At 48.5% G+C, this 14,582-nt stretch overlaps 1 protein-coding gene across 1 annotated transcript in view; it reads right to left on the reverse strand.

Annotated features, from left to right (window-relative positions):
- LOC149461647 (interferon-induced GTP-binding protein Mx2-like) overlaps positions 1–14,582 on the reverse strand; it is an 82,205-nt gene that overhangs the window by 56,923 nt on the left and 10,700 nt on the right. The window contains exons 3-4 of the mRNA XM_089677879.1: positions 12,757–12,817; positions 2,550–2,593 (exon numbers count right to left, since the gene is read on the reverse strand). Coding sequence (XP_089534005.1) covers positions 2,550–2,593; positions 12,757–12,817 — 105 coding nt within the window. The remainder of the gene's footprint in view (positions 1–2,549; positions 2,594–12,756; positions 12,818–14,582) is intronic.

Here is a 14,582-nt window from a genome sequence, read left to right on the forward strand (position 1 = left end):
CAGTGAGGTGGGCGCTTAGGCGATTGTAGGCCAGGCGCTCAAGGAGCTTGGAAGTGAATGGTAGCAGGGAGATGGGTCTAAGGTTGTTCAGGTCAGTGGGGTCAAGGGAGGGTTTTTTGAGTATGGGGGTGATGTGCGCGTGCTTTAGAGGGGAGGGGAAAGTGCCAGTGGAGAGGGAGAAATTGAAGATGTGGGTGAGGGAGCAAATGATGGAGGGGGGGGTGACTGGAGGAGCTGTGAGGGGATAGGGTCCAGGGGGCAGGTGGTGAGGCGGGCTTCAGTGAAGACCTTAGAGACCTCCTCAGGGGTAGCTGGGCTGAAGGAGCGGAGCGTTGGGGAGGTGATAGTGTGCGGGGCATTAGGCATAGTGGGGGGTAGTGCGGCTATGAGGTCGGAGGAGGGGAGGATTGAGGGGTTGAGGGAGGGCGGGAGGCTGGGTGGAGAGGTAGATTGTGAATTGACAATGTCCTTACGGATTGCGTCAATCTTGTTTTGGAAATGATTGGCGGTGAGTGAGGTGCTGAGTGGAGGTGGGGGGGAGAGAGCAGGGATTTGAAAGTGGAGAAGAGCCGGCGAGGACAGGTGGAGAGGGTGTTGATAAGGGTTACGAAATAGGCTTGCTTGGCGGCGTGGAGGGAGGTGGTGTAGGTGAGGAAGGCGGCTTTGTAGAGGGAGAACGCGTGAGGGGATCTGGTTTTGCGCCATAAGCGCTCCAGCGCTCGACTGCATTGTTTGAGACATTTCGTGTGGTCATTTTGCCAGGGTTGAAGTGTTCGGGGTCTGGTGTTACACATGGTTAGGGGTGCCAGGGAGTCGAGGGCAGCCGACAGTGAGTCATTGTACACAGTAGTGGCCAGGTCAAGGCATGACAGAGGGAGGATACTGTCATACAGACAGTCAGCTGCTGGGTGGAGATGGGACGGGTTCAGATTGCGAAGGTTGCGGGTGAAGGTTAGACGCTTTGGGGGGGGAGTTAAGGGAGGGGGAGATGGAGAATGTGAGGAGGTGGTGGTCAGAGAGGGGGAAGGGGGTGTTAGTGAAGTCGTGGGGGTGCAGAGGTGGGAGAAAATGAGGTCCAGGGTGTTTCCATTGGTGTGGGTGGAGGACTGTCTGTGCTGTGTGAGCGCGAAGGAGGAGGTTAGGAGGAGGAGTTGGGAAGCAGCCGGGCTGTTGGCGTTGATGGGGATATTGAAGTCCCCTAGGATGATGGTCGGTAGCTCGGAGGAGAGGAAGAAGGGAAGCCAGGCGGCAAAGTCGTCTAGGAAGAGGGATGCAGAGCCAGGAGGCCGATAGATTACCGCAATCCTCAGGGGGGTGGGAGAGAAGAGCCGGATGCAGTGGGCCTCGAAGGAGGAGAAGGATAGGGAGGGGGGGTTAGGGAGGACCTGGAAGGTGCTCAGCGGTGGCAGGAACATACCGACCCCACCGCCTCTGCGGCCGCTCGGTCTGGGTGAGTGGGTCCAGACAAGGCCTCCATAGGAGAGTGCAGCAGGGGAGGTGGAGTCAGTGGCTTGGATCCAGGTTTCGGTGACCACTAGGAGGTTGAGGGAGTGGGAGACAAAGAGGTCGTGGATGGCGGTGAGCTTGTTGCAAACCGAGCGGGCGTTCAGGAGTGCAACCGAGAGAGGAGGGGTGGATGCGGGGAGGAGGGGGACAGATATGAGGTTGAGGGGGTTGCGGCGGCTGGCGGGAGTAAGGGGGTGCCGAGAGGGGGAATGGGGAGGTAGGGGGCCAGGGTTCGGGGAGATGTCTCCGGCGGTTAGGAGAAGGAGAAGGATGAGGAAGGTGGCATAGGAACGGGATGTGCAGGAGAGGGTGTGTTGGTGGTAGCGTGTGGGTCAGCGGGGAAGTGGAGTATCAGGAGGAGGTGGTGAGAGCCGTAGAGGGGAGAAGGAAGAAGGAAGAAGTGAGGGTGCAATGTAGAGCTGTTTTGGGGGAGTAGGGAGGTAGAGGGAGGCAAGTTTGGGAATGGAGTAGAGGAGAACGAGGAGGAGGAGTGCAGGTGGCATGCTAGGGTGAGCGGAGTGCTGGTCGGGTCGGGGAGGAGGGAGGTTTCAGTCAGGACATGAGGGTGGGGAGAGTCCGTTATGCCATGTCGGAGTTTATCAGTGTCCAATCGTAGGAGGGGAGTGGGAGTGGTGGGCGGCTGGGGCCACAGCTGGCTGGTTGCAGTCTGTGGGTGCTGTAGGCCGGCGTCCGTGATACAACGGTGGATGGAGTCACTGAGCACAGATCAATGAATTGAATAGAAACAGTCACACTCTAGCACGCACGGTGAAAAGTGGAGGATTTATAGACTTGTGTAATTGAGAAAACATCAGAGACTATATATTTTTGTGTTTATTTTATTGTTATTCATACTATTGCACTAATCACATTGGATATTTTTGTAACATACAGTACTGTCATGTAAGAAGGGTTTTTTGTTTTGAGCAGCATTTTTCATGTATTATTGAATTTACATATGGCAGCTCTATAGTTAAAAAAGAATCATAATTTGAGAATTATCTATACACTCAGAATTTATTAGAAGTTGTATGTTTACTTACCACATGGGCTTGACTCAGCGGTGACACCGCTCCAAAGCAGAAATCTGAAATTGCACACAAACATTTTAATGGCTTGGTATTATTTTACAAAAGTATTATTCTGAAATATAAGGCTAGAGCTTAACCAGCTTTCAGCGCTATCACACTTTGAATGACAGTTGCGCGGTCATGCAACACTGTACCCATATTAATTTTTTAGCATTTTTTTGAGACAGATAAAACTTTATTTTGGTGGTATTTATTCACCGCTGGGATTTTTATTTTTTTGCTATACAAATGTAAAAGTCCCAAAATTTTGAAAAAAAAAGTGTTTTTCTTATAAAATTTTGCAAATAAATAATCTTTCTTCATAATTCTTGGACAAAATGTATTCAGCTATCTATTTAGTAAAAAAAAAAATAACCCAAATTAGTTTATAACCAAAAATTATAATTTTTTAAAAATTTGTTTTTATATTTTTATTTATTTTTTTTATATTATTATTTTTTTTTTAACATACTGTCACCCTAGCAGTACAGTGTCACCATAGTGACACTGTACTCCTTGTGGGGGGTGATGAAGATTTTTTTTTCTTTTTTTACACTGATTGCTTTTACACCCATAAAGGCTGTAAAAAGCAATAATTTCTCCTCCTCTCTGGCTGCATTCTTGCAGCCATTGAGAAATACTGTGAGAGCTGTGATTGGTCACAGCTTGTCCCATGGTACAAGGCTGTTGTGAATAGCCTTGTACCATGTGATCTCTGTGATCATTCACAGATTTCACTAGTAGGAAGCAATGATGTCAGGAAGTGACATCTTGTTTACTACTGTTCATGTGATCACTGATTTGCTGAACAGTGATCACATGATTGGGACCTCACACAGAGGTCCCATACAACGATCGGTGTTCCACTGTGTCCGGAGGAGCCCCCAGGGAGCACGCACAGGCAGAGAATGCGGGTGTCGTTTATAGACATGGGCCAGACGGGAAGCAGTTGAAGAGGAACTTCAATTGAGAAAAAAAAATTAAACAACAAATACTGTAGCTGCCGACTTTTAATAAACATGGAATTGCCAGTCCAGGGATCCAGCATTGTCGTCACCCAGGATGGTTGTTCGTCGGTCTTTGGGTCCCCAGCACCGCCATCTTGGATGTGGGAAGCCAAATGTGACTTCCTGGTGCTTCACAGCTGGCCTCCCACTGCACATGTATGAGTAGCGCTGCTCTTTCTCTATGGACCTGCAACCTCCTGGGACCTGTGAGGTTGCAGACGGGTGAAGTTGGGCAATTTCTGGTCGGATTGCCTAGGTAATCCAAGCAGAAGTGGGAATGGGTACCTGTCAAAACTTGGTACCCACTACTTGAAAACCAAAAAAATTTAAATCCGAAAGTGGTAGGGATGGGGGGAGCAGGAAGAAAAGCAGAACTTCCCTTTTTAGGTGAAGTTCGCTTGAAAAGATCCGCCTAGCAATACCACTCCCATGTTTTATGAACTCTGCAGACTGACTTGTTTATAGATTTGCTTTGATACGGAGGAAGTAACACTGGCTTGGGAGTTCGAATGTAATCTGTAATGCCAGAAAGAGAGGCGTCTCAGGTTCAAACAAGTTGAGCATCTTGGACTGACTGTGAAAATCTGTTTGGCTGATAGAAAGATGACAGTAAAGCTGGTCATACACATATAGATTTTTTCCATTCACCCATTCAGTCAAAATACCTGAAGAGCAGCTGCTTCTGATTGGACGCCGGCACTAATTAGACAACAATTTTCTGCTTGGCTTATATGGTTTTTTAATCAAGGGATGTTGGGTGGGCAGCGGTTAACAGGGCCACCAACTGAGCGAATTTTGGACTGTTCATTACTCCCTGTATGGTCAACTCAAGCTCAATTATAGTGAACATGAGAGCACCCTGTAGGCTGCTTACTATACCACTTTACCAATTTGGGAGTTTCCAGTAGTTATCATCTTCTGCTTTCCAATCAAAAGGAGCCTAGAAGAGGGTGCAGCAGACAAGTGTAATGGGATGTCTTTCTGAATAGAGGTGGTATCAAAGTGGACATTATACACACCTGGTGCTCAATCTGTGACTCAAATGCCATGTGTGGCCATTTGGTACTTTTGTGTGGCCTTCAGACCCCTGCACTGAGAATCAGACATTGATTTGTGAAAGGGCTGTAGCATTGATCTCTTCTATCCTTGTGCAATGTCTGTCAAGGTCTTCTGCAGCATGCCCACAGCCTCAGACCATCATTTCCTCACTCTGTCTTTTTCTGTACAGTTTCAAATGTTAAACATTATGTGCAGCCCCTTTACGATATCAAGGACCACCATTAAAGCCTCCAAAAAATCTTTAGTTAATGTAGCGCTACCTTCTTATTTTTTGGTCTTGGGTCCACCTTTACTTCCTGAACAGCCAGGCAACACACATTTTCCACTTGCATCCAGAAACAAGAAACAGTCCATAGGCTTGGTTTTGTTTTATTTGGGAATTTAGCTTGAATAGGGTAAAGGGGACATTTGAGGACAACTTCATTCTCTAGAAAGTGCTACAGCAAGCAGATGAATGACTGTGGTCCAGTTGGAATCCTGAGAGTCACTTTTAGCAAAGTACAGCAACTTGCAGTAGCTCTAAGTCCCCTAAGTGTACATAATACCAGCCCACCTGGCTACAGTATCTGATCCCAGAACAAGAGCATAAGCTATGAACTGTCCCCTTGTCAGGGATCCCGGCCGCTCAGCGTCACGCGCATGCGCAGATCGCCGACTCTTCCTGGCCGGCGAATACAGAGATCGCGGCGGCGGCCGCGCATGCGCAGTAGCGATCGCGGCCGCGCCAATGGAAACTCAGGGCGCCCCATTTAAATCTGCCCTGTGCATTTCCAAAGTGCCGCAAGGTCTTGTTCCTGTTCCTGTGTTCCTGCTAGTACGTTTCCTTGTTGCCAAACTCTGCCTGTTCTGATTACGCTGACCCTCTCCTGCTCTGACCCCGGCTCGTTCCTGACCATCCCTCTGACCGACTCTCTGTACCACGCTGCCCGCTACCTGCTGAACCTGGCTTGTGACCCCGACCATTCTCCGCTTGCTCCCTCTGTACCACGCTGCCCGCACGATACCGACCCGGCTAGTCTGACCTCGCTCACTCCTAGCAGTCGTCCATCCATCCCGCTCGGATCGGGATCTGTCATCCCATCCATCCCGCTCGGATCAGGGTCTGTCATCCCCTTCACAGCAGACTCATCCCGGGCACATACCCTCAGCGGGACCCCTCTGCCACCGCCGGGGGTGCCCAGGGACGCGACCTGGTTCCAGTCTTGCACCAAGTCCATCCCCACCATCAGGGGCTCTGGTGAAAAGGCAGACTGGGACTTAGACTCCGCGTCCTGGGAAACCCCGTGCCGTGGACCACTAGAGATCCCGCTGGGCGGAGCCTGACAGTAGTCTGGAAGGGGAACCTTCCCCCTGGACGATTTGTGCCAACACATTGCCGCCCTCACAGAGGGGGTTAGGCTCCTCCAGGAGGGCTATACAGAATTAGGTGACCGTTTGCAGACCTTAGCCACCCCTACCGGGCAGGTTAAAGAGCGCCCTGGGGAAACACTAGTTCTGACATCTGCACCGGAGCCCCGAGTTCCCTTACCGGAACATTTTTTCGGGGATCGAGGTAGATTCAGGAGGTTTCGTATTTCCTGCCAGTTATACTTCGACCTCCAGCCTCGAACGTTCTCATCAGAAACCATAAGGGTCGGGTTCATTATTTCTTTATTACAAGAGGAACCCCAAGCCTGGGCCCACCGACTACTAGAAAACCGAGACCCTCAGTTGGGTTCAGTAACAGCATTTTTTAAAGCGATGGCGCTCTTATATGACGACCCAGATACGGCCACGACGGCCGAAATGTCCCTACGTACCCTAAGGCAAGGTAATCGGGCAGTGGAGGAATACGCCGCCGAATTCAGGCGTTGGGGTGGTGACACCAAATGGAATGAGGCGGCCCTGTCTCACCAATTTCGCATGGGGTTAACCGAACCACTGAAGGACGAGCTGGCCCGAGTTGACATGCCTGAAACTCTTGAGGGCCTAATAACCTTATCTATCCAGATTGACCGCCGGTTGCGGGAACGTAGGAGGGAAAGGTCCAGCCAAGAGCAGAGATCAGCCAGGCGACTTCCAGTCCAGACCAAGTCTCCACGGGTCAACCGGAACCAGGAATTCACGAATACGTCAAATCTCAGGTCAGCAGGAGGGGTTCGGTCTCCACTAACGTCTGAGGAGCGCCAGAGGCGTCAGGTAAACCGGCTTTGTTTTTATTGTGGGGAGGCGGGCCATATAGTACATACCTGCCCTGCCAAGAGGAGGAGGTTTCCTGCGATATTTTCCACGGTTACTCCTAAGGTTAAGAACGACACCAGTTATCTAGCAGTATCTATCTCCTTGCAGCTGCCAGGGAGAACTGTGGTAACTACCGCAATTATAGACTCTGGAGCATGTAGTTGCTTCATAGATCTGGATTTCGCAGCTCAGCAGCAGATTCCTTTACAGTCAAAGGAGACAGGGTTAAATATCTTCTTAGCTGACGGGTCCCAAATTAGGTCAGGGGTAGTGGACCGTGAAACTCCACCTATTTTTACTACAGTGGCCAACCATCACCAGGAGCTTCTCCGTCTGGATGCCATCGCATCCCCCCTGTTTCCGGTGATCTTGGGCCTCCCTTGGTTACAAGCCCATGACCCGCAGATTAATTGGAAGTCTGGCTCAGTTCACTTCACGTCATCCTATTGCCAGCAGCATTGCCTCCCTAGTGCGTCTCCGGCACCGCAGGCTTTGCTCTGTCTGGATATGGAGGCAGAATTGGCTCAAGCCATTCCTTTAGCCTACCATAGTTATTTAGATGTATTCAGTAAGCGGGGGGCAGAGGTCCTGCCCCCGCACCGAACATATGACTGCCCGATTGATTTGCTCCCAGGCTCGGAGATACCTTTTGGGCGAATATTTCCATTAACTGAACGGGAATTAGGGGTTCTAAAGGAGTATATTGACGAGAGTCTCCGCAAGGGGTTTATTCGGCCCTCCACTTCACCAGCTGGGGCTGGTATCTTTTTTGTGGAAAAAAAAGACAAATCCCTACGACCCTGTGTAGACTACCGAGACCTGAACAAAGTAACTGTCAAGAATCGTTACCCGCTACCTCTAGTCCCTGAGCTCTTTCAGAGATTAAAGTCAGCTTCTATCTTTACTAAACTGGACCTGAGGGGAGCATACAATCTAGTCCGCATCAGAGAGGGGGATGAGTGGAAAACAGCATTCCGCACTAGATTCGGGCATTTTGAATACTTGGTCATGCCCTTTGGCCTATGCAACGCGCCCGCCACTTTCCAACACTTCATTAATGATGTATTTAGGGACTATCTGGACATCTTTGTTGTCGTATACCTAGACGACATCTTGATCTTTTCCCCATCCTTAGAGGTCCATAGGGGGCATGTGAGGTACGTTTTGGAACGACTCCGCCAACACGGTCTATATGCTAAGGCAGACAAGTGCTGCTTTGAGCAGCATAGCATTTCCTTTTTGGGTCTGACCATTTCCACTACAGGTATAGCCATGGATCCCCAAAAGGTGTCAGCTATCTTAGATTGGCCTATACCCACTGACAAGAAGGCGGTCCAACGGTTCATAGGCTTCGCAAACTTCTATAGAAAGTTCATTAAGAACTTTTCAGGTTTAGTTTCCCCGATTACTCAGTTAACCAGACAGGGGGTCTGTTTCCAGTGGACACCAGAAGCGCAGGAAGCGTTTACCACTTTAAAGAGGTTATTCACTGAGGCCCCTATCCTGAGCCATCCTGACTCATCTATGCCCTATATCCTGGAGGTGGATGCGTCCGAAAACGCAGTGGGGGCGATTTTGTCGCAGAGGAAGGGCGTTAAAGAGCTCATGCACCCAGTGGCCTTTTTCTCTAGAAAACTGACTTCCGCAGAAAGGAATTACGATATTGGGGACCGGGAGCTTCTAGCAATCAAGGTGGCACTAGAGGAATGGAGGTATTTATTAGAAGGGGCAGTACACCCAATATTGATATTCACAGATCACAAAAACCTGGAATATTTGAGGACAGCAAAGCGCTTGAGACCACGTCAGGCTAGGTGGGCACTTTTTTTTTCGCGATTTGCTTTTCACATTACCTATAGACCAGGATCAAAGAATACTAAGCCCGACGCGCTTTCCCATATGTTCGGGGACCCTGAAGAGACGCCCCGACCCGACACAATCTTGTCCTCAGGGAACTTTTTGATCCTACAATCTGAGCTCCGCTCCAGACTGCAGACCGCATCCATAGGCATGCCAGGCACACCCGGTATTTCCTTAGTGAATCGGGAGGGGCTTCTTTGGAAAGAAGGCCAGATTGTAGTTCCCAAGGAGACCCGTACCTTGGTACTTGGATACTGCCACGACCACCCGTTAGCGGGACATTTTGGAATACGCAAGACCCTGGAACTATTGCAACGCACCTTTTGGTGGCCCACTATGGCCAGGGATTGCGAGAAATATGTTAAGACTTGCACTGTGTGCCAGAGGAATAAAACTACCAGAAACAAGGCCTGGGGCCTATTACGCCCACTACCAATACCTGACAGACCTTGGAGCATGATCTCCGTTGACTTTATTGTAGAGCTTCCCCCCTCCCAGGAACACACAGCAATCTTTGTGATTGTAGACCGGTTGTCCAAGATGGCTCATTTTGTACCCTTAAAGGACACACCGACAGCCCATGAGACCGCACAGGTTTTTATCAGGGAGGTGGTAAGACTCCACGGAATCCCCAAGGATATTGTGTCAGATAGGGGGGTTCAGTTTACGTCTAGATTTTGGAAAGCTCTATGTGAGACGCTTGGGATTAAACTGTCATTGTCCTCTGCATATCACCCACAAACAAACGGCCAGACAGAACGAACGAATCAGACACTTGAACAGTACCTCAGATGCTACACTACCTTCCTCCAAGACGACTGGTTGACCCTCCTGCCGCTAGCGGAGTTCGCCTATAATAACGCGAGTCATTCTGCTACAGGCCAGGCTCCTTTTTTCGCAAATTATGGGTTCCACCCCACTTTTTTGCCGGATTTGATTCCGGAAGTCACGGTTCCGGCCACGCAGGACATGCTGAGCTTTTTATCCTCTAATAGCAAATTGCTCCAAGAGGCGATGGCAAAGGCCCAGGAGAGCAATAAGAGGGCTTTTGATAAAAAGAGAAGAGGGGAGCTGAGTTTGCGGCCGGAGGACCAGGTTTGGTTGTCCACCACAAATTTAAAGATGTCCTGCCCATCGAAGAAATTGGCTCCCAAATTCCTGGGTCCATTTCGGGTCAAACGCAGGATCAATGAGGTAGCATACGAGCTCGCTCTGCCTGAATCTATGAAGATTCATCCGGTCTTCCACGTATCCCTACTGAAACCAGCAACTCCAGACCCCTTCCCGGACCGAAGGTCTAAACCACCGGAGGCAGTAAACGTGGATGGGGAGGAGGAATTTGAAGTTGAGGCTATCCTGGATTGTAGGAAAAGGGGAGGCCAGACTCAGTTTCTGGTGAAATGGAAAGGGTATGGGGCGGAAGAAAATTCGTGGGAGCCGGCCCAAAATGTGCACGCCCCAAGACTTGTGCAGAGATTTTTTCGGAACCAGGCATTAGGAAGGGGTCGGTTGGGCATCCGGAGGCTGCCAGTAGGAGGGGGGCAATGTCAGGGATCCCGGCCGCTCAGCGTCACGCGCATGCGCAGATCGCCGACTCTTCCTGGCCGGCGAATACAGAGATCGCGGCGGCGGCCGCGCATGCGCAGTAGCGATCGCGGCCGCGCCAATGGAAACTCAGGGCGCCCTATTTAAATCTGCCCTGTGCATTTGCAAAGTGCCGCAAGGTCTTGTTCCTGTTCCTGTGTTCCTGCTAGTACGTTTCCTTGTTGCCAAACTCTGCCTGTTCTGATTACGCTGACCCTCTCCTGCTCTGACCCCGGCTCGTTCCTGACCATCCCTCTGACCGACTCTCTGTACCACGCTGCCCGCTACCTGCTGAACCTGGCTTGTGACCCCGACCATTCTCCGCTTGCTCCCTCTGTACCACGCTGCCCGCACGATACCGACCCGGCTAGTCTGACCTCGCTCACTCCTAGCAGTCGTCCATCCATCCCGCTCGGATCGGGATCTGTCATCCCATCCATCCCGCTCGGATCAGGGTCTGTCATCCCCTTCACAGCAGACTCATCCCGGGCACATACCCTCAGCGGGACCCCTCTGCCACCGCCGGGGGTGCCCAGGGACGCGACCTGGTTCCAGTCTTGCACCAAGTCCATCCCCACCATCAGGGGCTCTGGTGAAAAGGCAGACTGGGACTTAGACTCCGCGTCCTGGGAAACCCCGTGCCGTGGACCACTAGAGATCCCGCTGGGCGGAGCCTGACACCCCTGAAGACTTTTCAGAACTTGTCCCCAGCAGACCTTTTCCTTCTAGGCCCTGGGGGTGTAGAGGTACTCACACTGTCCTTGTCCTGCAGCTGTGGATAGAACTGCTTTCAGGCCTTCTGCTTGGCTGGTTCCTCTACAAGCTTTGCAGGCTGTCCTTCCCCGGTGGATTACAGGGCAGTGGCGTTCCCTCTTTCAGCTTCATCGTTCAGCCTCCAGCCTGGAAGCAAGACCCCCCTTTCCCGGGGCTCCCTCCAAGGCTACACAGCAACACCTCTCAGTATGCCGTCTTCCACCTGACTCGTGTTTATGGGCTGATTTACCACACTGCCAAGCCTCCTGCCTGGGATTAGCTAGACTCCCATAAATATGCAGATCAGCCCATCCTCACCTCTGCCTACTGACTTCTAGAAGCTTCTCCATGTTTCTAGAGAAGGGGGAAGTACCAGAGGACTGACATGTAGAGCCCTGCAGTGTGACCTGAAGTAGCCCTCTACAGTAAACCCAGGCTTCTAGTAAGCCTCTAACTACTCTCAATGATGTACACTAGAGGGCGCAACATCAACCACCACTTTGGTGGGTGTTTTCCCCCGAAATATACTTACCTAGGTGGATGCAGCAATGCTTCATCTGTCCCCTGCCGGCTCTAAGTGTGAGAACTCACAAGACCACTGATTGCTGAGTTCTCACCGCCACCGTGAGCAGAGAGTGGTTACTGTCAGTCTGTGGAGGGCAAGGGAGTGGGTGGCTCAGGCTCTCAGCAGGTCGCTGAGAGGCTGACCCAGGTTACAATCCAGACTCTGGGGTGGATCCAGACTTTAAAGTTAGGATCTTTTCCCAGCCTGGAGACATCAAACAACAGGGGTATTCAGCCTGCTGTCAGATGAAAACGGGTCACAGGAGTGCAGAATGAACTGCACTTCTGTGATCCACAGGATAAATACAATCAAAAGAACTTTGACTGTACTTCTCATTTAATTAAAAATCATTTGTCAGATAGTACTGATGCCTAGATAATTCATTATATTTTAGGGAACCTGTGATAAGTGGTGTTGAACCTGTCACTATACAGGCACCATCAAATCAGGTCAATTAGCCACAACTCAAGGAACCTCTAGCAACCTCTGGAGGAATCCTGGAGTTTCATTGAACCCTGCTTGTGAAAGGTTGCAGTATATTCTTGACCCAGTGAATGTCTGATTGCCTTAGAGCAGGGGTCTCCAAACTTTGGCCCTTTGCTTGCCTTTTTCTGGTCCTTGGGGAATTTTTCCTTCCACTGAAATGAGGCCCTATTTCTTCCAATGACACCAATGATGGGTAACTAATTCTTCTACTGACACCAGAGATTGAGCAGTATTCCTCTCACTAACACCAATGGAGGGCACTACTCTTTCCACTGAAATCCTCACTGCAGCCACCCTAAAGGTCTAAAGACAGTAAACTGGCCCTTTGTTTTGAAAGTTTGCAGACCCTTGCATTAGAGGATCAGAAAGGAATATTTTCCCTGTTGGAGCTACTTTGACCATGCTTGATATGTGTCTTTTGCTTTTCTGAAGATCCACTGTGGGTTTCAGGTTCTGGGGATGCAAGGTTTGACTGTTTATTGGTCAATCATTAAACTATTTTTTTCAGCCTGATTGGCTGTATAACAGGACTGGCCTGTCTGTTTATGGCATCATAGGAGCTATATGGTCTGCAATGGCTATAAGACTCTAGCTCTGGTTGGCCCCTGGACTAATCCCACATACTCGCTGCATTCAGTCTCCTTACCTTTGGGAATAAATGACGCGTCAAAGGAAAACCCACACAACGGCATTTTGGAGTCTGCAGACTTGAAAAGGAAAAGAGAAAAAAATGTGGAAGAATAAGAACAGGAAAAATGTATTGCTTGAAACAGAACATAAATCAATAAGTTAAAAACCTGTTTTGTTATTCAAGAGTATTGGCATTTTGCCATATATAAAGAGGTTCCGTCACCCACACCAAACAAAAAAGGTTAACTATTCTAGGTTTAACTAGTTATGGACATTGGGCATGCTACACATGCCCCAAATCATCATCTACATGGTTTGGGCATGTGTAGTAACCCCATCCTCTTCTCTTCCCCACAATTCTCTGGCTGCTTTTACCAGCATGACAGTTGGGACTTCTTTTACTTACAAAGCAGCATAGAGCGTGTGCAGCAGTTGGGGAGCAGCAAAGCATCACATGGGCAACCAGAAAGGTAATTGACAGGGTCACTTCAGAGGGATTCACATGTAACAATCAGTTGGTTTTTTGTTTTTTTTGCTGGAAAATTAATTAGAACCCACAAACAGTTTTTTTTAAAGCAGAGGCACAAGAGAATAAATTGGTGTGTATTGCAATTTTTTTATGTCACACAGTAATTGGGCAGCAGTTTTTCAAACACAATTTTTTGGGGAAAAAAATAGACTTTTTTGAATTTTTAATCCAAAAAAACACAATACATAACCTTATTTTTTGTAAAATATAAAAGATGATGTTACACCGAGTAAATAACAAAGAGAAAATTGATGGTGAGCTAATCACAATAATGCCACAGACATTCCAAGACAAATAATGAGATGGGAAGACAATAGATAATACACCATAACATAATCAGTAAATGGAAGGAATATGGGAGTGAAGTGAAAGGTGAAATAATAAAGGTCCAAAATGAGGACCAAAAAGGTGTAACAGACAATAAACCGTGAGCGTGGGCAAAACGCACGGAAATGATCAGGGAAAAATAAAATATTAACTAAATCACAGTAATAGTGGGACATACGAGTCCGTCATAATATAAATGAAAAAACGCGAATACAACTAATGAGAAAGTGAAGCAAAACGTGAAAAATACAAAATGAAGTGCTTAAATATTAAAAGTGGACAAACCACAAATCACAGAAGAATGACAATAACTACGCACAGTGTGGCCAAAAAATGTGACCATGCGACTAAAGGATCATACCACAATGTGCATCAAAAGGCCATGTGACATAAAATGACTAATAAGTGACCATATAAATACCATAAATAAATGTGGCAAACATATATAGAGTGCAACTAGTATAAAACAGAAAATGGTAATACAAACACACAGTGAAACCAAATGAATGTATTACTGTGCAACGAAAAATACAATAACACAATGAAGAAATAAATAACATGACTAAAAAATATATGTACAGGTGTGTACACATTTTAAAAATTGTTTACGCTGAGTAAATAGATATCAAACATATCACACTTTAAAATTGAGCATGTCTGTGCAACAGCAACAAATAACATACATTTTACTATCCACAGGTTACCACTTTAGATTCACAGAGGAGGTCTGGTGCTACAACTACTGCCCATGATCCGACATTCGCAGTGATACCTCACAAGTGGGACAATCGCTGTGTGTATGCTTGTGGAATCGACTCGTATGTTCACCTTTGCAGGGGACGGGGGCAATTTTTTTTTTTTTTTTTACACTGTGTTTTCAGTTTGTGGTGCTCAGATAAAGTTTTGTTCTGCTTTACTTTTTTTAGGAATGCTGGTCAGGTTTTTATTGCCGTCTGTGTTGCCACACATTTTCTCTATTGCTCCTG

The sequence above is a fragment of the Staurois parvus genome, unplaced genomic scaffold (genome assembly GCF_062004578.1).
Source record: "Staurois parvus isolate SC_StPar_1 unplaced genomic scaffold, SC_StPar_1.0 ptg000195l, whole genome shotgun sequence".
Classification (NCBI taxonomy): domain Eukaryota; kingdom Metazoa; phylum Chordata; class Amphibia; order Anura; family Ranidae; genus Staurois; species Staurois parvus.